At 44.4% G+C, this 23,049-nt stretch overlaps 1 protein-coding gene across 3 annotated transcripts in view; it reads right to left on the reverse strand.

Annotated features, from left to right (window-relative positions):
• The window catches only part of pcgf6 (polycomb group ring finger 6), a 144,475-nt gene that overhangs the window by 120,985 nt on the left and 441 nt on the right, over positions 1 to 23,049 (reverse strand). For all 3 annotated transcript variants that reach the window (XM_068053243.1, XM_068053242.1, XM_068053241.1), the window contains exons 2-6: positions 21,749 to 21,848; positions 15,971 to 16,067; positions 11,701 to 11,756; positions 2,526 to 2,585; positions 715 to 844 (exon numbers count right to left, since the gene is read on the reverse strand). In XM_068053243.1, the coding sequence (XP_067909344.1) occupies positions 715 to 844; positions 2,526 to 2,585; positions 11,701 to 11,756; positions 15,971 to 16,067; positions 21,749 to 21,848 (443 nt within the window). The remainder of the gene's footprint in view (positions 1 to 714; positions 845 to 2,525; positions 2,586 to 11,700; positions 11,757 to 15,970; positions 16,068 to 21,748; positions 21,849 to 23,049) is intronic.

Consider the following 23,049-nt stretch of genomic DNA (forward strand, 5'->3'; position numbering starts at 1 on the left):
GGGACATTTAAGCGACTCTTGGATAGGTACATGGATGATAGTAGAAGGGTCGGTAGTTATTTTTATCTTAGAGTAGATTAAAGGTTCGGCACAACATCGTGGGCCAAAGGGCCTGTACTGTGCTGTACTGTTCTATGTTCTATGTTCATCAGTGCAGTGGTCTCTCAGTACTGCCCCCTCAGCAGTGCAGTGCTCTCTCAGTACTGCCCCCTTAGCAATGTAGTGCTCTCTCAGTACTGCCCCCTCAGCAGTGCAGTGCTCCCTCAGTACTGCCCCCTTAGCAATGTAGTGCTCTCTCAGTGCTGCCCCCTCAGCAGTGCAGTGCTCCCTCAGTACTGCCCCCTCAGCAGTGCAGTGCTCCCTCAGTACTGCACCCTTAACAATGTAGTGCTCTCTCAGTGCTGCCCCCTCAGCAGTGCAGTGCTCCCTCAGTACTGCCCCTCAGCAGTGCAGTGCTCCCTCAGTACTGCCCCTTCAGCAGTGCAGTGCTCCCTCAGTACTGCCCCCTCAGTAATGTCGTGCAGTGGTCCCTCAGTACTGCAATGGGGTTTGAATGCACATCTTGTGACTCAGAGGCTACAGTATTGCCCACTTAGCCAAGCTGATACGAATTACATATTTGGTTTAGAATGTCACAAAGCAATTCACACAATGAATCACTTGTATCTCAGCTGGGTTTGATACGCAGGCAGTAAGCTATGAGAAGTTACTTACCCAATGAACTCAAGGACCAAAGAGATCTCAAGATGAGGCAAAGGCTGGTCCAAGGGAATCATAGGCAGTGCCAGCTTCTTACTCAGCGATCGGTGACGACTCACTTTGCCATTACTGGGCACCTGGACAACTGGACAGCCACAGAACACAAGAGAAACTGTTAAAGGTCAAAAGAGATTGCACACAGCATAAGAACATAAGAATTGGGAGCAGGTCTAGGCCATTCAGCCTCTCAAGCCTGCCCCTCCATTCAATAAGATCATGGCTGATCTGTCCCAGGCCTCAATTCCTCTTTCGGGCCTGCTCCGCCTAACCCTCGACTCACTGAGATTTCAAAAATCTATCTACCTCCTCCTTAAATACATTTAGTGATCTAGCCTCCACAACTCTCTGAGGCAGAGAATTCCAGAGATTCACCACCCTCTGAGAAATTCCTTCACATCTCAGTTTTAAATGTGCCCCTTATTCTGTAACTATGTCCCCTAGTTCAAGATTCCCCCACAAGTGGAAACATCTTCTCAACATCTACCCTGTCGAGACCCCTTAAAATCTTATATGTTTCTATAAGATCACCTCTCATTCTTCTAAACTCTAATGAATAAAGGCCTAACCTGTTTAGCCGTTCTTGATAAGACAACCCCTTCATCCCAGGAATCAGCCTAGTGAATCGCTTTTGAACTGCCTCCAATGCTAGTATATCCTTCCTTAAATGCGGGGACCAAAACTGTACACAGTACTCCAGGTGTGGCCTCACCAACACCCTGTACAGTTGTAACAAAACTTTCCTATTTCTAAACTCTAACCCCCTAGCAATAAAGGCCAAAATTCTATTTGCCTTCTTAATTACTTGCTGCACCTGCATGCTAATCTTTTGTGTTATGTACAAGAACACCCAGATCCCTCTGTTCTGCAGTATTTTGTCGTCTTTCTCCATCTAAATAATAATCTGCCTTTTTATTCTTCCTAGCAAAGTGGATGACCTCACACTTTCCCCACATTGAACTCCATCTGCCAAGTTTTTGCCCACTCACTTAACCTATCTACGTCCCTTTGCAGATTCTTTGTGTCCTCATCACAACACCTAATTTTGTATTGTCAGCAAATTTGGATACACTACACTCTGTCCCTTCCTCCAAGTCATTGATATAGATTGTCAATAATTGAAACCCTAGCAGTGATCCCTATGGCAATCCACTCATCACATCTTGCCAACCTGAAAACAACCTATTTATGCCTACTCTGTTTTCTGTTAGCTAACCAATCCTCTATCTTTGCTAATATATTACCCTCTATACCATGGGCTCTTATTTTGTTTCGTAAGCTTTGATGTGGCACCTGGTCAAATGCCTTCTGGAAATTTAAGTACACACATCCATTCGTTCCCTTTTATCCATGTTGCTTGTTACTTCCTCAAAGAACTCTAATAAATTAGACAAACACAATTTTCCTTTCACAAAATCATGTTGACTCTATCTTTACTCTGGCACCAGGGAAGCAACACACTATGTGGGACTCATAACGGTTACAGAAATACCTGTCTGTCCCCCTTAATATGGAATCACCTATAACAACGGCATTTCTACTCTTTGCTGTTCCCTCCTGTGCAGTCCCTTGTCCATTGCTGCCATGGTCTACACAGCACTCCTTCAAGGAGTTGTCACTCTCAGCAGTCTCCAAAGCTGAATACCGGTTTGAGAATGACATACAGCCCAAAGACTCTTCCTACTCTTCTGGATTGTACCAGAATCGCCAATCCAGAAGCCATATAACATGATGAGTTGAGCACCTGACGCACAGTCTTGAGAACTCACCTGGTTTGGGAATCTCAAGCCCTCTCTCTCTGTAGAAATCATGAAGCTGCCTTTTCTCACCTGAATTAAAGAAGTGCACATCACTCACTGATTAAACATGGGAATGAGAGAATTTAACTTTTAATCAACCAAAATATTTACAATGTTAAGTACAGCTGGCTGGTGAGATCAGTAATCCAAGACAGTCTCCAGCAGTGAGGACTAGAGCCACCTCAAGCCCTGAAATAGAACATAGAGGGTTAACTCCCCAAAGTCCATTACATCCAGACTGGGGCAGTGAGGGTTAACTCTTCAGCGGTCATTACACTCAGGTCCAATGTGACACAGTGCAGAGATGATGCAAAGCTTCTTTGTTGTTTATTCTGGCAAGGTACCCTTGAACTTTCAGTAAGGGGACGCAGTTTGAGCAGCGGGAGCGGTGAGAGCACGAGCCAGGGGGCAGCCGGGAGGGTAAGTTGAGGTATCAAGTACTTACCTCGTGATTCGGCGGAGCGAAGGCTGAACAGGAGCGGAAGCGGACACAGGGACTGCTGGGTAAGTGAACTTATATATTCGGGCAGTGGCTAAACCAGAAACACTACACGTGTAGTGTCTCCCACCCATCCTCCTCGAACCAAAAAAAAAAAAGGACTCTTGTGTGGAGGGTTTGGTAAGTAAGGTTTTCCTTTATTTTATTTATTTTTTAGCTCTTTTGTCAATTTAGAGCAGAGGGGATGGAAGCTAGGGCAGTTGCATGCTCCTCTTGCAGGATGTGGGAGGTAAGGGTCACCACTTGTGTCCCTGCTGACTTCACCTGTGAGAAGTGCACCCAACTCCAGCTCCTCACAGACCGCGTTAGGGAACTGGAGCTGGAGCTGGATGAACTTCGGATCATTCAGGAGGCTGAGGGGGTGATAGAGAGTAGTTATAGGGTAGTAGTGACACCTAAGTTACAGGATAAAGGTAGCTGGGTGACCGTCAGGGGAGGGAAAGGGAACAGGCGTACAGTGCAGGGATTCCCTGTGGCCGTTCCCCTCAATAATAAGTATACTGTTTTGGATACTGTTGCGGGGGAACGACCTACTAGGGGAAAGCCACAGCGGCCAGGTCTCTGGCACTGAGCCTGGCTCTGTGGCTCAGAAGGGAAGGGGGGAGAATAGGAGAGCGATAGTGATAGGAGATTCAATGGTTAGAGGAACAGACAGGAGATTCTGTGGTCGCGAACGAGACTCCCGGATGGTATGTTGCCTCCCGGGTGCCAGGGTCAGGGATGTCTCGGATCGAGTCTACAGGATTCTTAAGGGGGAGGGGGAGCAGCCAGAAGTCGTGGTACATATCGGTACCAATGACATAGCTAGGAAAAGGGATGAGGACCTGAAAAGCGAATATAGGGACTTAGGTTGGAAGCTGAAAGGCAGGACGAGCAGAGTAGTAATCTCAGGATTGTTACCAGTGCCACGTGCGAGTGAGGCTAGAAACAGAGAGCGAGTGCAGCTGAACACGTGGCTACAGAGCTGGTGTAGGAGGGAGGGCTTCAGATATGTGGATCATTGGGTTACCTTCTGGGGAAGGTGGGACCTGTACAAGAAGGACGGGTTGCATCTGAACTGGAGGGGCACCAATATCCTGGGTGGGAGGTTTGCTAGAGCTCTTTGGGAGGGTTTAAACTAGTTTGGCAGGGGGATGGGAACCGGAGCCACGGATCAGTGGATAGGGTAGCTGTTGAACAGGCAGAAACCGAGTGCAGAGAGTCTGTGAGGAAGGTTAGACAGTTTACAGGGCAAAGTTGCAGCCAGTATGATGGGTTGAAGTGTGTCTATTTTAATGCAAGAAGTGTCAGGAATAAGGGTGATGAACGTAGAGCATGGATCAGTACTTGGAGCTACAATGTTGTGGCCATTACGGAGACGTGGATATCACAGGGGCAGGAATGGATGTTGGATGTTCTGGGGTTTAGATGTTTCAAAAGGAATAGGGAGGGAGGTAAAAGAGGTGGGGAAGTGGCATTGTTAATCAGGGATAGTATCACAGCTGCAGAAAGGGAGGTCGTCGAGGAGGGTTTGTCTACTGAGTCATTATGGGTGGAAGTCAGAAACAGGAAAGGAGCAGTCACTTTGTTGGGAGTTTTCTATAGACCCCCCAATAGCAACAGAGACACGGAGGAACAGATTGGGAGGCAGATTTTGGAAAGGTGCAGAAGTAACAGGGTTGTTGTCATGGGTGACTTCAACTTCCCTAATATTGATTGGAACCTCCTTAAGTGCAAATAGTTTGGATGGAGCAGATTTTGTCAGGTGTGTCCAGGAAGGTTTCCTGACTCAATACGTAGATAGGTCGACTAGAGGGGAGGCGATGTTGGATTTGGTGCTTGGCAACGAACCAGGCCAGGTGGCAGATCTCTCGGTGGGAGAGCATTTCGGTGATAGTGATCACAACTCCCTGACCTTTACTATAGTCATGGAGAGGGACAGGAGCAGACGGGATGGGAAAATATTTAATTGGGGGAGGGGGAATTACAATGCTATTAGGCAGGAACTGGAGAGCATAAATTGGGAACAGATGTTCTCAGGGAAATGCACGACAGAAATGTGGAGGCTGTTTAGGGAGCACGCTGCGACTGCTGGATAGGTTTGTCCCGATGAGGCAAGGAAGGGATGGGAGGGTGAAGGAACCTTGGATGACAAGAGATGTGGAACAGCCAGTCAAGAGGAAGAAGGAAGCTTACTTAAGGTTGAGGAAGCAAGGATCAGACAGGGCTCTAGAGGGTTACAAGGTAGCCAGGAAGGAACTGAAGAATGGACTTTGGAGAGCTAGAAGGGGACATGAAAAAGTCTTGGCGGGTAGGATTAAGGAAAATCCCAGGGCGTTCTACACTTATGTGAGGAACAAGAGGATGGCCAGAGTGAGGGTAGGGCCGATCAGGGATAGTGGAGGGAACTTGTGCCTGGAGTCGAGGAGGTAGGGGATGTCCTTAATGAATATATTGCTTCAGTATTCACTGGTGAGAGGGAACTTGTCGTTTGTGAGGACAGCGTGAAACAGGCTGATATGCTCGAACAGGTTGATGTTAAGAAGGAGGATGTGCTGGAACTTTTGAAAGACAGGAGGATAGATAAGTCCCCGGGGCCAGACGGGATATACCCAAGGATATTACGGGAAGCGAGGGAAGAGATTGCTGCGCCTTTGGCGATGATCTTTGCGTCCTCACTGTCCACTGGAGTAGTACCAGATGATTGGAGGGTGGCAAATGTTATTCCCTTATTCAAGAAAGGGAATAGGGATAACCATGGGAATTACAGACCAGTCAGTCTTACATCGGTGGTGGGCAAATTATTGGAGAGGATTCTGAGAGACAGGATTTATGATTATTTGGAAAAGCATGGTTTGATTAGAGACAGTCAGCATGGCTTTGTGAGGGGCAGGTCATGCCTCACAAGCCTTATTGAATTCTTTGAAGATGTGACAAAACACATTGATGAAGGAAGAGCAGTGGATGTGGTGTATATGGATTTTAGCAAGGCGTTTGATAAGGTTCCCCATGGTAGGCTCATTCAGAAAGTGAGGAGGCATGGGATACAGGGAAAGTTGGCTGTCTGGATACAAAATTGGCTGGCCCATAGAAGACAGAGGGTGGTAGTAGATGGAAAGTATTCAGCATGGAGCTCGGTGACCAGTGGTGTTCCGCAGGGATCTGTTCTGGGACCTCTGCTCTTTGTGATTTTTATAAATGACTTGGATGAGGAAGTGGAAGGCTGGGTTAGCAAGTTTGCCAATGACACAAAGGTTGCTGGAGTTGTGGATAGTGTGGAAGGCTGTTGTCGGTTGCAATGGGACATTGACAGGATGCAGAGCTGGGCTGAGAAGTGGCAGATGGAGTTCAACCTGGAAAAGTGTGAAGTGATTCATTGTGGAAGGTCGAATTTGAATGCAGAATACAGGCTTAAAGACAGGATTCTTGGTAGTGTGGAGGAACAGAGGGATCTTGGGGTCCATGTCCATAGATCGCTCAAAGTTGCCAACCAAGTTGATAGGGTTGTTAAGAAGGCGTATGGTGTGTTGGCTTTCATTAACAGGGGGATTGATTTTAAGAGCTGCGAAGTTATGCTGCAGCTCTATAAAGCACTGGTTCGACCACACTTGGAATACTGTGTTCAGTTCTGGTCGCCTCATTATAGGAAGGATGTGGAAGCTTTCGAGAGGGTACAGAGGAGATTTACCAGGATGCTGCCTGAACTGGAGGGCATGTCTTATGAAGAAAGGTTGAGGGAGCTAGGGCTTTTCTCATTGGAGCGAAGAAGGATGAGAGGTGACTTGATAGAGGGGTACAAGATGATGAGAGGCATAGATAGAGTGGATAGTCAGAGACTTTTTCCCAGGGTGGAAAGGACTATCACCAGGGGGCATAATTTTAGGGTGATTGGAGGAAGGTTTCGGGGAGATGTCAGAGGTAGGTTCTTTACACAGAGAGTGGTGGGTGCGTGGAATGCACTGCCAGCGGTGGTAGTAGAAGCAGATACATTAGGGACATTTAAGCGACTCTTGGATAGGTACATGGATGATAGTAGAAGGGTAGGTAGTGAGTTTGATCTTAGAGTAGATTAAAGGGTCGGCACAACATCGTGGGCCGAAGGGCCTGTACTGTACTGTACTGTTCTATGTTCTATGAGACATTTGCCAGGGTGAAGTTGGATATTTGGTCCATGTGGGAATTCAGTGCAGAGCGGGAAAGTGAGGCTCCTTTTCCTATTTTTTTCAGCCTCCAGCAGTTGGGGAGTCTTCTTCCTTTGACTCCAAGGTATGTGAGCGCAACTTTCCAATACTTCAGCTTAAATTATTAACTAATTAAAAAGAAAAGATTGTACAGAGATGGCAGAGCTGGTGGTGTGCCGTAACTGCAGCATGTGGGAATCTGTGGAATGCACTGCAGTGCCGGACAACCATGTCTGCAGTAAGTGTCTGCAGCTTGCACGACTTCAGCTCAGAATTGCTGAGCTGGAGATTGATTTGCAGACATTGGGGAGTATCAGGGAGGGGAGAGTTACCTGGACACTTTGTTCCAGGAGGCAGTCTCACCCCTTAGAGCAGGGAGGCCATTAGAGATGGGCAATGGTCAGGGACAGGAGGGTGTGACTGTGAGTGAGGCAGGTAGGGTGAATCAGCATGTAGTGATGGAGGAGCCTCAGCCTCTGACTTTGTTCCAACAGGTATGAGATCCTTGCTGCCTGTGTGGATGAAGAGAAGGACTGCAAGGTGGATGAGCGGACTGACCATGGCACCATGGTGAAAGATACCATTCCAACCTGCGGGGGGGAGGGCAGTGAAGAGGAATGTGACAGTGAAAGGAGGATGTACAGTCAGGGGGATAGATACTGTTCACTGTAGCTGTGACCAGGAGCTCCTATGGCTGTGTTGCCTAGGTGCCAGGGTTAAGGACATCTCCTTGCGGCTAGAGAGGAACCTGGAGTTGGGAGTGGGGTGCGGGGGGGGGGAATCCAGTTGCCGTGGTCCATGTGGGAAGCAATGAGATAGACAGAACCAGAAACGATCTTCTGCTTAGAGAATTTGAGGAGTTTGAGTCCAAACTAAAACGCAGAACATCAAAGGTCATCATCTCCTGATTGTTTTCTGAGCCACGCGCAAATTGCACAGGGTCAAGCGGACGACAGAACTAAACACGTGGCTCAAAGAGTGGTGTTGAAAGAAGGGGTTTCGATTCTTGGGGCACTGCCATCAGTACGAGGGAGCTATTCTGTTTGGATAGTCTTTACTTGAACTGGGCTGGAACCAGTGTCCTGGCCAATAGCATAACTAGGGCTGTGGACAGGGCTTTAAACTAGCAGGCTGGGCGGGGGGAGGGTTTGGGTGAAGGGAAATTTAGAAATCCAGAGAGAGGGGTCAGGGCCTCGGAGCAGGATAGTGATGTGGGTAATTCCCAACAGAATGGCACAGGAAGGGACAGAGAGTTTAACAAAAATTGTACATCGGCAAATAAGATCATTGCAAGGAATAGAGGTAACAAAAATGACATTAAAGTTTCTTTATCCGAATGCACGAAGCGTCTGTAATAAGATCGATGAACTAGTGGCACAAATAGAGGTAAATGATCTAGATCTAATTGCCATTACCGAGACATGGGTACAAGGAGATCAAGATTGGGAAATGAATATTCCAGGGTACATAATATTTCCGACCGAATAGCAAAGGAGGAGGGGTAGCCTTGATAGTAAAGGATGACATAAGGACATTAATAAGAAGGAATTTGGCCTCAGAAGATCATGAAGTAGAATCAGTTTGGGTGGAAATTAAGAATAGCAGGAGTCAGAAAATACAGGTGGGGGCAGTTTACAGGCCCCCTAACAGTAGTTATATTATTGGACAGAACATTAAACAGGAAATTATTGGAGCATGTAAAAAAGGTAATGTATTAATTGTGGGGGACTTTCATCTGCATATAGACTGGGACAATCAAATTGGCAACAGTGGTCTAGAAGATGAATTTGTAGAATGCTTTTGTGCTTTTTGGAGCAATACGTTGTAGAACCAACTAGGGATAAAGCTATCTTAGATCTCATTGTGTAATGAAGCAGGGTTAATAAGCAATGTCATAGTAAAAGATCCACTGGGAAATAGTGATCATAATACCATTGAATTTCATGTTAAATTTGAAACTGACACATTTCAATCACAAACAAGAATCTTAAACTTAAAGCCAATTTCAAAAGTATGAGGGGAGAACTGGCTAAGGTTAATTGGTTAAAATAGACTGGAAGGTATGGCAGTAAATGAACAGTGGGAAACATTTAAAGAAACAATTCAAAGGGTTCAACAAAAGTACATTCCATTCAAAAACAAAAACTCGTCCAGAAACACCCATCCGTGGCTCACTCAGGAAGTTAAGGAGAGTATTAGACTAAAAGGAGAGGCTTACAATGTTGCAAAAAATAGTAGCAAGTCTGAAGACTAGGTGTATTTCAGAAACCAGCAAAGGGCCACCAAAAAGTTGATAAAAGGGGAAAAAATAAAATGAGAGTTAACTAGCCAGCAATATAAAAACAGATGGTAAGAGCTTTTATACGTACATAAAAAGAGAGTAGCGAAAATAGATGTTGGTCCCTTACAGGTAGAGACAGGGGAAATCATCATGGGGAATGAGGAATAAAAACAAGAAATGCTGGAACCACTCAGCAGGTCTGGCAGCATCATTTCCAGCATTTCTTGTTTTTATTTCAGATTTCCAGCATCCGCAGTATTTTGCTTTTATTATGGGGAATGAGGAAATTGCAGAGGCATTGAACAAATATTTTGCGTCTGTCTTCACAGTAGAAGACACAAGTTCCATACCAGAAATAGGCAGTAACTTCGGGACTAAAAAGAATGAGGAAATTAAGGAAATTCATATCTGCCAAGACAAAGTATTGGAGCAACTTGAGGAACTAAAATCTGACAAGTCCCCGGGACCAGATGGCCTACATCATAGGGTTTGAAAACAGATAACTGCAGAGATAGTGAATGCGCTGGCTATGATTTTCCAGAATTCCTTAGATTCAGGAATGGTCCCATCAGATTGGAAGTTGGCAAATGTTCAACTGCTTTTCAAGAAAGGAGATAGTGAGAAAACAGGGAACTACAGGCCAGTTATCCTAACATCAGTCATTGGGAAGATGCAGGAAACTATTATTAAGGAAGTCTTAACATTGCACTTGGAGAAGCATAGTATGATTAGAACAAGTCAATGTGGTTTTACGAAAGGAGTTTTTTGAGGATATAACTAGTAGGGTAGATAAAGGAGACCCAGTAGATGTAGTATACCTGGATTTTCAAAAGGTATTCGCTAAGGTGCCACACAAAAGATTAATAGGCAAGATAAGGGCTCATGGTATTGGGGGTAATATATTAGTGTGGATAGAGGATTGGTTAACAGACGGGAAGCAAAGAGTGAGCATAAATGGGGCATTTTCAAGTTGGCAGGCAGTGAATTGTGGGGTGCTGCAAGGATCAGTGCTGGGGCCTCAGCTATTTACACTCTATTTTAATGACTTGGATGAAGGGACAGAGAGTAATGTGTCTAAGTTTGCCGATGATTCAAAGCTCGGTGGAAAGGTAAGCTGCGGGAAGGATGTAGAGAGGCTGCAAAGAGGTATAGATAGGCTAAGTGAGTGGGCAACAAGATGGAAAATGGAGTATAATGTAGGGAAGTGTGAAGTTGTTCACTTGGTCATAAAAATAGAAAAGCAGAATATTTTTTAAAAGGTGTGAAACTGTTAAGTGTTGATGTTCAGAGAGACTCGTACAAGGAACAAAATTAACATGCAGGTGCAGCAGGCTATTAGGAAGGCAAATAGCATGTTAGCCTTTATTGCAAGGGGATTGGAGTACAGGAATAAAGAAATCTTACTAAAATTGTACAGGGTTTTGGTGAGACTGCACCTGGAATACTGTGTGCAGTTTAACTCTCCACATTTACGAAAGGATATACTTGCACTGGAGGCAGTGCAGTGAAGATTTACTAAATTGGTCCCTGGGATGAGGGGGTTGTCCTATGATGAGAGGCTGAGTAAATTGGGCCTGTATTCCCTGGAGCTTAGAAGAATGAGAGGCGATCTAATTGAGACATATAAGATTCTGAAAGGGCTTGATAGGGTAGAAACTGAGAGATTGTTCCCACTGGTCAGGGAATCTAGAACACGGAGACACAGTCTCAGGATATGGGGCCGATCATTCAGGACTGAGATGAGGAGAAATTACTTCACTCAAAGGGTTGTGAATCTTTGGAATTTTCTACCCCAGAGGGTTGTGGATGCTCCATCATTGAATACATTTAAGGCTGGGATAGATAGATTTTTGGTCTCACAGGGAATCAAGGGATATGGGGAGCAGGCAGGAAAGTGGAATTGAATCCCAAGATCAGCCCTGATCGTATTGAATGGCAGAGCAGGCTCAATGGGCCATATGGTCTACTTCGGCTCCCATGTCTTTTGTTCTTGTGAACCTCTCCAAACAGTAATGAGTACCTTTACTGCACTGTTCTGACATTTCCATTTCCTGTGCACAGCGAGCTTGCTGAACTGGAGAACTGTTGTGTCCTATGTTAACTCAGTAAGGGCTGTCGCTGGGAGCAATCATTCTGCCCTTGACTGTCAGAGAAAAACAAGACAATGGTCATGAAAGCTCGTTCAGTGTGATCACTATCACTTACTGCTTTCTAGGTTGGGCACTAGCTTGTAAACGATATCTTGTAATTTTCTGTCCAGTCTAGAAAAAAAAAACAAAAACACAGAATTACACATTAACCAAATATGATTTAAGTGGGCAAAACTGTAGCAGGTAGAGCTTAATGTGGGAAATGTGATGTCACCTACTCTGGATCTGAGAAAGTCAAATTGGTATTACTTTCTTAATGGTGAGAGACTGGGAGCTGTAGGAGTATGAAAAGATTTGGACGTTCAAGTACACAAATCAGTAAGAGCTGGTGTGCAGGTATAAAAGGTAATTAGAAAGGCTAATAGAATGTTGGCCTTTATTTTAAGGGAGTTGGGATACAAGAGGAGGAAGTGATGCTTCTGTTGTAAAGAGCCTTGGTCAGATCCCAGCTGGAGTAACTGAATCCAGTTGTGGGCACTGCATCTCTGGAAGGATAGACTGGCCTTGGAGGGGGTGCAGCACAGATTCACCAGAATGATACCAGGGTTTAAAGGGTTAAATTATGAGGACAGTTTACAGAGACTAGGCTTGTAGTCCTTTGAGTACAGAAGATTAAGGAGTGATCTAATGAAGGTGATTAAAAAGATTTGGTACGGTAGAATTAGAACCAGGCTGCTCAGAGGTGATGTCAGGAAGCACTTCTTCACAAAAATGGTAGGGGAAATCTGGAACTCTCTCCCCCAAAAGCTACTGAGGCTGGGGATTAATTGAAAATTTCAAAGCTGAGATTGAAAATTTTTTGTTGGGTAAGTGTATTGAGGGTTACTGAACTAAAGCAGGTAGATTCAGTTATGATACAGAACAATCATGGTAGAATTGAATGGTAGAATAGGTTCATTGGGTTGAATGGCCTACACCTGTTCACATGGCAAACTGCATAGACTTGGCTTGTATTCCACTGAGTTTAGAATTTGAGCTGTGATCTGATTGAAGTGTTTAAAATAGTAAAGGGATTTGATAAGGTTGATACAGAGAAACTATGTTTTCTGGTGAAGGAAATCCAGAACAAGGGGGCACAATCTTAACATTAGAGCAAAACCATTCAGGAGTGAAATCAGGAAGCACTTTTTTCACACAGAGTGGAAATCTGGAACTCTCTCTTCCAAAAGCTGTGAATGCTGGGGGTCAACTGAAGCTTTCAACACTATTGATAGATTGTTAAATAAGGGTATCAAGGAATATGGGCAAAGGTAGGTAAATGGAGTTGAGGTATGATATAACTGAATGGCAGAGCATGCTGTAGGGGCTGAATAACCTCCTCCTGTTCCTATATAATGCACATTAGATGCAGTTTCTGCACCTCCAGCATCAACAATATCAGCAGGGGTGTGAGAAGCATCACTCATTCACAGACACAACACTTTTAGTTTTCTTCCCAGGCCTCTTCGCCCCTTGAGACACTTATTTTTGCTGGGGTTCCACAGCTCATGTGTGAACGAAGGCAGTGAGTGATGGTAAGTTATTTGACTGCAGGTGGCATCATATTTAGCCCAATTCTGTCCTCACCTGACATTCACACACAGCAGGAGTCACTGGATAGTGATCAGGAACAGGAACACTGCCTGATTTTCTCCTCCCAAAGCTAAGGCCACTAAATCAAACAGTATCGTCCTCAAAAGCTCAATTCAGACTAGCTGACACAATACAGACTAGAGAGAAATTGTGACCATTCTGTGCAGCTCAGTACCACATGGCATTTAACCACAGGGTTGAAACACTGCTTAACACTGCAGCCTCTCAACCCAAAGCACAGACCGTCACCAAACACCTACCCTTGCCCTCGCTCACCAAACACCCACCCTTGCCCTCGCTCACTGAAATCCCATCGGCCCATGAATTTCTTGAGTGCATTTGTGATAGTTTCCTGCAACAATATTCCCGAAAAAAAACAACGGTGGGGGGGGGGGGAATGTCGTATTGGATTTAGTAATGAGTAATCAGCTACATTTAGTTAGCAGCCTAACAATGTGTGAACATTTACCTAATAGCGATAATATGATTGAGTTCGAAGTAGAAAGAAAGGTGAAACAGCTTGACTTTAATAAGATAAGACAGAGACTGTCCACAGTAAACAGGGCAAATCTGTTAATGGGTAATCAACAAAAGATCAGTGGGAGGTGTTGAAAAATGAATTTAATGTGATACAGAATCAGTTTACACCCCTAACGGGCAAGAGCTCTATTGCCAAAGAATAGCCATGGACAACCGAAGAGGTAAGAGACAACATAAAACTAAAATAAAAAGTATAAAAAAACACAGATCCTGACAAATAGGGAAGATACAAAGAACAGCAAAGGGTGACAAAACAGATAATAAGAGCTACAAATAGGGAGTATGAAGAGATATTAAAGTCAAAGCAGAAAACTTTTACAATTTCATTAGGAAAAAGAGGGTGATCAGAAACAAAATAAAAATAAAATACTGCAGATGCTGGAAATCGGAAATAAAAACAGAAAGTGCTGGAAATACTCAGCAGGTCTGGCAGCATCTGTGGAGAGAGAGGTACAGTTAATGTTTCAGGTCTGTGACCTTTCATCAGAACTGGCAAAAGTGATCAGAAACAACCTGGGCCCACTGAAAACTGATAACGGTGATATTGCCAATAAAAATAAGGAAATGGCAGACATGCTGCATAATAATTTTACAATAGTATTTAAAGTAGAGCTGGCCAGACATCCCAAGGAAACTAACACTGAATCAGGGACTCAACAAATTTAACATAAGCAATATAATGGAGAAATTAATAGCACTAAAGAGTGACAAAGCCCCAGGACCAGATGGTTTCCAGCCCAGGGTTTTAAAGGAAGTAGGTGAAAACATTCCAGATGCCCTGACTATAATCTTCCAAAGGTCTCTTGATTTGGGAACCAACCCTTAAGATTGGAAAATTGTACATATCACTCCGCTATTCAAGCAAGGTGAGAGAGAGAAAAACCTGGGAATTAAAGACCAGTTAGCCTAATGTCTGTCGTTGGGAAATTGATAAGAGTCTGTAGTTAAGGAAAGTGTAACTGAACGCCTTGAAAATTTTCAGCTGATCAGAGAGAGCCAGCATGGACAATCTGATTGAACTTTCTGAAGAGGTGACTAAAGTAGTGAACAAGGGAATGTCTCTGGTTGTTATTTAGAAGGACTTCCAGAAGGCATTAGTTAACAGTCTCTTATGAATGACTATCAAAAGTTGAAACTCATGGAATTGAAGGCAAGTTGTTGACCTGATTAGGAAATTGGTTGAGCAGGAAGCAGGGATTAGGTATAATGGGCAGGAACTTTAATTGGCAGGATGTGACTAGTGGTGTCCCACAAGAATTTGTGTTGGGGCCTCAACAGTTCACTGTATTCATTAATGACTTAGATGTTGGGATAGAAAGCCACATATCCAAATTTGTCAATAACACAAAGATGGACATGTTGTATGGAGCTTAGGTGGAAGCATAAAACTACAGAGATATTGATAGATTAAGTAAATGGGAAAAACTGTGGCAAATGGATTTCAATGTATACAAATGTGAGGTCATCCACTTTGGACCTAAAAAGGATAGAACAGGGTACATTCTAAATGGTGAAATGCTAGAAACAGTGGAGGTCCAAGTACACATAATCAAAATGTCATGAACTGGTGCAGAAAATAATCAAAAAGCTAATGGAATGCTGGCCTTTAGATCTCAAGGACTAGAATACAAGGGGGTAGAAGTCATACTTCAGCTGTACAAAGCCCTGGTTAGACCACATCCGGAATATTGTAAACAGTTTTGGGGACCTCAACTTAGGAAGGATATACTGAATTTGGAGGAAGTGCAATGTAAATTTACTAGAATATACCTGGACTCCAAGGGTTAAAATACGTGGATAGATTACACAAATAAGGGTTGTATTCCCTGTAATTTGAATGATTAAGGGGTGATTTGATCGAAGTTTTCAAGAGATTGAGGGTAATAGATAGTGTAGAGAGGAAGAAATCATTTCCTTTGGTTGGGGAGTCTAGGACTAGGGCGCATAGTCTAAAAATTAGAGTCAGACCTTTCAGGAGTGAAATTAGCAAAGGCTTCTTCACACAAAGAGTGGTAGAAGTTTGGAACTCGAGCTAAAGGAATTAAGGGATATGGGGAAAGGTGGGTATATGGAGTTAGGTGGCAGATCAGCCATGATCTCATTGAATGGCGGGACAGGCTTGAGGGGCTGAATGGCTTCCTACTGTTCCAATGCACTTATGTCCCCTTGCCCTGCTCACTGAACACCCCCACACCACTCTCCTCCCTGCTCACCTTATGTTGTACAGTGGTTGTGTCTGATGGACAATAATGTTGCACTTTGGACAGCGGTTGCTGTATTCAAAATGTATCACGATACAACTCTTACAGACTGCAGAGACAAAAGGGAGGAATTTCACAATGAAACAATATGTACTGAAAAAGGTTACTGACAATCAAATAATAAACACCAGTCACACACATACTGCGAGAAAATTTCAGTGCTCCCAATGCACTTTCCAAATTACGAACACTGTTATTGTCAGTGATTTCAAGACACAGTGAAATAAGAGAAACGATTAGCTCTGACGGGGAATCTAGAACAAGAGACCATAATGTCATGCAGGCAAGAATGAGGCACACATTATTTCAACACATGAATATTAAAACTTAAAATTGCTGCTGGGAAGAAAAGAGAGCCTAACAGAAGGAATTGCCAGGCCCCTCGCCGGAAAGATCTTTTTGCATAGTAACGGACAACACTTGGAACGGAGAAAGGGCCACTCCCTGCTCCAATTTAATCCACAATGGACTTTTGATTACCAGACATTGAAGGTGGAGAGACTAGCATTCCAGGGTTAACTGCTAAATTGGCTGAATACACAGACGTGGTCAGACCAGTTTAGTCACATGACGAACTGACTAGTGGAGTTTTTTTTAATTTGTACTTGCCACAGGGAATTTGAACTCAGAAAGTTCTTTGCTCCTGGACTGAAAAGACCTCTCTCCTGTCTGCTCTCATTTTGCTCTCACCAGCTTCGGAAACCATTGAAAACACATGAACCCCAAGAGAGAAAAGTCTCCTACAGTGAACAAGATTTAAGAAGAATACTGGGCCCCAATGAAAAGCAAGACTATTTCCAAAAGAACTACAGTGAGCTCGAAGCACAGTAAACAAGGAACTCTTCTGATATTGCCTCAAACCTCTCCATTTTACTTTTCTTCAGTGTTCCAACTGAAACTGAGAAAAATCTGTAAAAAGTGACGTCACAGGAAAACTGGCAGGGAATCTGCACTAAATTTGAAAAACTAATTTGAAAAATTTGAAAAACTAATTAACTAAAGTAAGGTAGAGATGGCAGTGCTGGCGATGTGCCGTAGCTGCATGATGTGGGAGCTGGTAGAGCCCATTGCGAGCCACAATAACCACATCTGCAGCAAGTGCTTGCAGCTCGAAGAACTTCAGCTCAGAGTTGATGGGCTGGAGTCCGAGCTTCAGACACTGAGGCACATCAGGGAGAGGCAGAGGTTCCTGGACACTGTGCTTAAGGCAGTCACACCCCGTAGATTAAGTATCTTAAATTCGACCAGTGGTCCGGGACAGGAGGGTGTGACTGCAAGTGAAGCAGGATCCTGAATTCAGCAATGGAGGAGCCTCAGCTCTTGACCTTGTCTAAAAGGTACGAGGTACTTGCTCCCTGTGTGGATGAGGAAAAGGACTGTAGTCAGGATGAGCAAACTGACCACTGCACTGTGGTACAGGAGGCCATTCAAGCAGGGGGAGCAGAGAGAAAAGTGGTAGTGGTAGGGGATTCCATAATTAGGGGAACTGATAGCATCCTTTGTAAGCAGGACCGAGAGTCCCGCATGGTATGTTGCCTACCCGGTGCCAGGGTGAGGGACATCTCTAACCTGCTTGATAGGATACTGGAGAGGGAGAGGGAGGGTCCAGTTGTTGTGGCCCATGTTGGGACAAACAACATCGGCAAGACTAGGCAAGAGGACCTGTTTGGGGATTATCAGGAACTCAGAACAAAATTTAAAAAACAGATCTTCAAGGGTTATAATCTCTGGATTATTACCCAAACCATGTGCAAACTGGCATAGGGATAAGAAAATTAGGGAAGTAAACATGTGGCTAAAGGAGTGGTGTGGGAAAGAGGGGTTCCATTTCATGGGGCACTGGCATCAGTATTGGGACAGGAGGGAACTGTACCGTTGGGATGGGCTCCACCTGAACCAATCTGGGACCAGTGTCCTAGTGGAAAGGATAATTAGGGTGGTCACAAGGACTTTAAACTAGTAAATGGGGGGAGGGGGAGGCCTCAGGGGAAGTCAATACAGTTTCAAAAACAAGTAACAGGGCAGAGAGTAAAGAAACAGTCAGGAACCCTACTTCAGGAACTGCAGGTAATGGCAAAACTGCATGAAGTATACTGGTTAAACCAGGAGAGAAATAATAAACAGGCGAATAAAGCACCAGTGCTGAGGAACAAGTTAGGGGGTATATTTTCTTTATTCATTCATGGGATGTGGGCGTCACTGGCTATGCCAGCATTTAATGCCCTTGAGAAGGTGGTGGTGAGCTGCCTTCTTGAACCGCTGCAGTCCATTTGGGGTAGGTACACCCACAGTGCTGTTAGGAAGGGAGTTCCAGGATGTTGACCCAGCGACAGTTCCAAGTCAGGATGGTGTGTGACTTGGAGGGCAACTTGCAGGTGGTGATGTTCCCATGTATTTGCTGCCCTTGTCCTTCTAGTTGGTAGAGGTCGCGGGTTTGGAAGGTGCTGTCTAAGGAGCCTTGGTGCATTGCTGCAGTGCATCTTGTAGATGGTACACACTGCTGCCACTGTGCGTTGGTGGTGGAGGGAGTGAATGTTTGTAGATGATGTGCCAATCAAACGGGCTGCTTTGTCCTGGATGGTGTCGAGCTTCTTGAGTGTTGTTGGAGCTGCACCCATCCAAGCAAGTGGAGAGTATTCCATCACACTCCTGACTTGTGCCTTGTAGATGGTGGACAGGCTTTGGGGAGTCAGGAGGTGAGTTACTCGCCTCAGGGTTCCTAGCCTCTGACCTGCTCTTGTAGCCACGGTATTTATATGGCTACTCCAGTTCAGTTTCTGGTATAGCCCAAATAAGAGTTCTATATACAAATGCACGATAATGGGGAAATGGCAGACATATTGAACAATTACTTTGCCTCAGTATTTACAGTTGAAAAGGAGGATAACATGCTGGTAGTCCTGAAAAAATTAAGAGCCGATAGGGGACAGGGACTTAGTACAATTAACCTAAGTAAAATATCAGTAGCAAGGAAGTTAATGGAACTAAACAGTGAGAAATCCCCAGGACCTGACGGTTTCCATCCGAGGGTGTTAAAGGAAGTAGGGGAGCACATTGTAGATGCCCTAACTATAGTCTTTCAGAGTTCCCTAGATTCAGGAGTGGTCCCTCTGGATTGGAAAGTTGCACATGTCACTCCACTTTTTAAGAAGGTTGAAAGGGGGAACCAAGGAAAGTACCGACCAGTTAGCCTGACATCTGTGGTGGGCAAGTTGCTGGAGTCTATATTCAAGGATAGGGTGACTGAACACCTGGAAAAATTTCAGTTAATCAGGGACAGCCAGCATGGATTCATGACGGGAAGGTCATGCCTGACAAATCTCATTGAATTTTTTGAAGAGGTGACTAAGGTAGTGGACAGGGGAATGTCTATGGATGTTATTTATGTGGACTTCCAGAAGGCATTTGATAAAGTCCCCAAAGACACATTGTACAGCGAGCTCGCCACTGGTATCAGACCCACCGGCCGTCCATGTCTCCGCTATAAAGACGTCTGCAAACGCGACATGAAATCCTGTGACATTGATCACAAGTCGTGGGAGTCAGTTGCCAGCATTCGCCAGAGCTGGCGGGCAGCCATAAAGACGGGGCTAAATTGTGGCGAGTCGAAGAGACTTAGTAGTTGGCAGGAAAAAAGACAGAGGCGCAAGGGGAGAGCCAACTGTGCAACAGCCCCGACAAACAAATTTCTCTGCAGCACCTGTGGAAAAGCCTGTCACTCTAGAATTGGCCTTTATAGCCATTCCAGGCGCTGCTTCACAAACCACTGACCACCTCCAGGCGCGTATCCATTGTCTCTCGAGATAAGGAGGCCCAAAAGAAGAAAGAGACTGTTAACTAAGGTAGAAGCCCATGGAGTTGAGAGCAAATTATTGACATGGTTAGGAAGTTGGTTGAGTGGTAGGCGACAGAGAGTGGGGATAATGGGTAAGTACTCCAATTGGCAGGATGTGACTAGTGGTGTCCCACAGGAATCTGTGTTGGGGCCCCAATTATTCACATTATTCATGAACAACTTGGATGATGGCATAGTAAGTCATATATCCAAATTTGCTGATGATACAAAGTTAGGTGGCATTGTAGACAGTCTAGATGATAGCATAAAATTGCACAGAGATATTGACAGACGAGGTGAGTGGGCAAAACTGTGGCAGATGGATTTCAGTGTGGGCAAGTGTGAGGTTATCCATTTTAGACCAAAAACGGATAGAGCAGGGTACTTTCTAAAAGGGAAGAGGTTAAGTACAGTGGATGTCCAAAGAGACTTGGGGGTTCAGATGCATAGATATTTGAAATGCTACGAGCAAGTGCAGAAAATAATCAAAGGCTAATGGAATGCTAGCCTTTATATCTAGAGGATTGGAGTATAAAGACACAGAGGTTATGCTGCAGCTGTACAAAACCCTGGTTAGACCCCACTTGGAGTACTGTGAGCAGTTCTGGGCACCACACCTTAGGAAGGATATATTGGCCTGGGAGGGAGTGCAACGTAGGTTTACAAGAATGATACCTGGACTACAGGGGTTAAGTTACGAGGAGAGATTACACAAATTAGGCCTGTTTTCACTAGAATTTAGAAGGTTAGTGGGTGATCTGATCGAAGTCTTCAAGATATTAACAGGAAAAGACAAGCTCGATAAAGATAAACTATTTCCACTGGTTGGAGATTCTAAAACTAGGGGGCATAGTCTAAAAATTAGGACCAGACCGTTCAGGAGAGATGTTAGGAAGCACTTCTTCACACAAAGGGTGGTAGAGGTTTGGAACTCTCCCACAAACAGCAGTTGAAGCTAGAACAGTTGTTAATTTTAAACCTGAGATATATAGATTTTTGGAAAGCAAAGATATTAAGGGATATGGGCCAAAGGCAGGTATATGGAGTTAGGCCGCAGATCAGCCATGATCTCATTGAATGGCGGGACAGGCTCGAGGGGCTGAATGGCCTACTCCTGTTCCTATCTTCCTATGTTCTTCCCTTTTCTGTTCCTGTTTGCATGTGTGTATTGCGTATGCATGCTAGCGTGGGGCGCAGTGTGTATCTGTCGATGTTAAGCAAATTAGTTTAAGTTTAAATAAATGTCACTTTTCTTCTTTAAACCGAAGAAAGCCTCTTTGTGCTCATTTCTTTGCCTTATAATTGGAAAGTGGTGAACAAGGATTCACCAAGAGGGAGCTAAAAACAGTGTGTTTAAAAATTAAACCCTGTTACAATAAGACCAGGTGAAGAGAGTAAAAGACCCCGAGACACCTTTCACACCTGATCATAGCAATAATCTTAAAATTAGAGCTAGATCATTCAGGAATGAAATCAGGAAGCACTTTTCATATCGAAAGGGTAGTGGGAATCTGGAACTCTCTCCCCTAAAACGTATGGATGCTGGGGATCAATTGGAGCTTTCAAGACGGAGATGGATTTTGGTTGGGTGAGGGTATCAAGGGATATGGAGCAAAGGCGGGTAAATGGAGTCGAGATACAGATTAGCCGTGATTTAAATAAAGGCAGAACAGGCTTGAGGGGCTGGATGGCTTCTTCCTGTTCCTCACAGTAATGGCACAATATAATTCATTCTACGTGAAATGCTTTGGGATGTGTCTGAAACTTGCTACAATGCAACAAAACTGCAATAGCTTTCTTTTACACATCATAACAAGCACATGAACTGGTGAAACAACTGGCAATGGTAAATGGCCTTCAATGGCAGTATGTTCTGTGAGTGTAACCGTACTTACATGTGTGCAGGCATTCTGTGATGGTGGTTGCATCAATGAAGTAGCCTCCACAGATGGGACACAGGATGTATGGATTCACGTCTGCCAGACAAATACTCTGCTGTAAAGGTAACAGATCCTCTCAGTACTTTCCTCACAGTCTGCTAAAAGGATCACGGATATTAAAATTGCTCTGCCCAGAGCACCTGCTGCTTAACAGAAGCCTTGTGCTGCAGTACTTTTATTACTTTAAAGGCACTATATAAATATAAGTTGTTGTTGCACTGGTAACCAGCACTAGGGGCCATTCCAGCTCAGTCCTGAAGCACTTAAATTGCAGCATGCGAGTGGAGACAATTACTTCTGGTTTGGACAGCCCACCTATACTGGTTCCAGCAAAACCTGCTCTCACCTTTAGCAGTTCAAATTACTCGGAATTCTTGCTGATGTTATTACAGATGTATAACAGCATCATAATGCTCCTAAATAGTTCACTCATTATCTTTGGATGGAGCATCCAATTATTGAATGATTTGTCTCAATAAATTTCCCATTTTCCCTGCCTCGATCCACTATGGATGGTAGAAAACTGCATTGACACCATGATCTGGATGTTAACTCCACCCTCAGGTCCTACGGGTTTAATCTCTGCAAAGGTGTTCCTCTCTGAGACCCCTGACACTCTCCTGCCCCCACTGACTTCCTCATTAATCTCCTGGTAAATGCCAGAAATATGGAGTGCTACTCTCATCTGCTATAATATTCAGAGTATAATTGTCCCCTGTTAAAGTCGAGTCCGCACAGACTTCCAAACATCTATCATATAAATTCCCGTCAACATTTATAATGGTAATTATCAAAGTAAACTGGTCACGCTGTAATTACACCCTCCCACCAATGGAGGCAATGCAACATCAGTGGATGTGATAACTTTACACAGAGAATTCCCATTATAAATGGAGACATAGGACTTTATGGCAGAAATATAAATGGAAAAACTAGTAAATACCACAAAACAAATTATGATATAAAAATGAGGTGTGATACTGCAGTGGGCTTGCAACACAGCGAGCATAAGCTCAAATCGCACATATGACCATAGGCTGCAAAACTAAATTTAATAAATCTGCTGATTTGTAGCCAGCGCCCAGAAACTGCTGAAGAAATCTGCAGTGTTTATGGTAAAAGAGCCAAATAATTCACTAATGTTTAAAGAGGGAAGCAGCCCGCCAAGGGAGGGGGCAGGGCAGAGATAGACCCCGCCCCCTGCGTCATCATTGCAACGCCCCCTTCACCATGGTTACCCCGCGGCCTTTGCCCCG

This window comes from Heterodontus francisci, chromosome 20, assembly GCF_036365525.1.
Source record: "Heterodontus francisci isolate sHetFra1 chromosome 20, sHetFra1.hap1, whole genome shotgun sequence".
Classification (NCBI taxonomy): Eukaryota; Metazoa; Chordata; class Chondrichthyes; order Heterodontiformes; family Heterodontidae; genus Heterodontus; species Heterodontus francisci.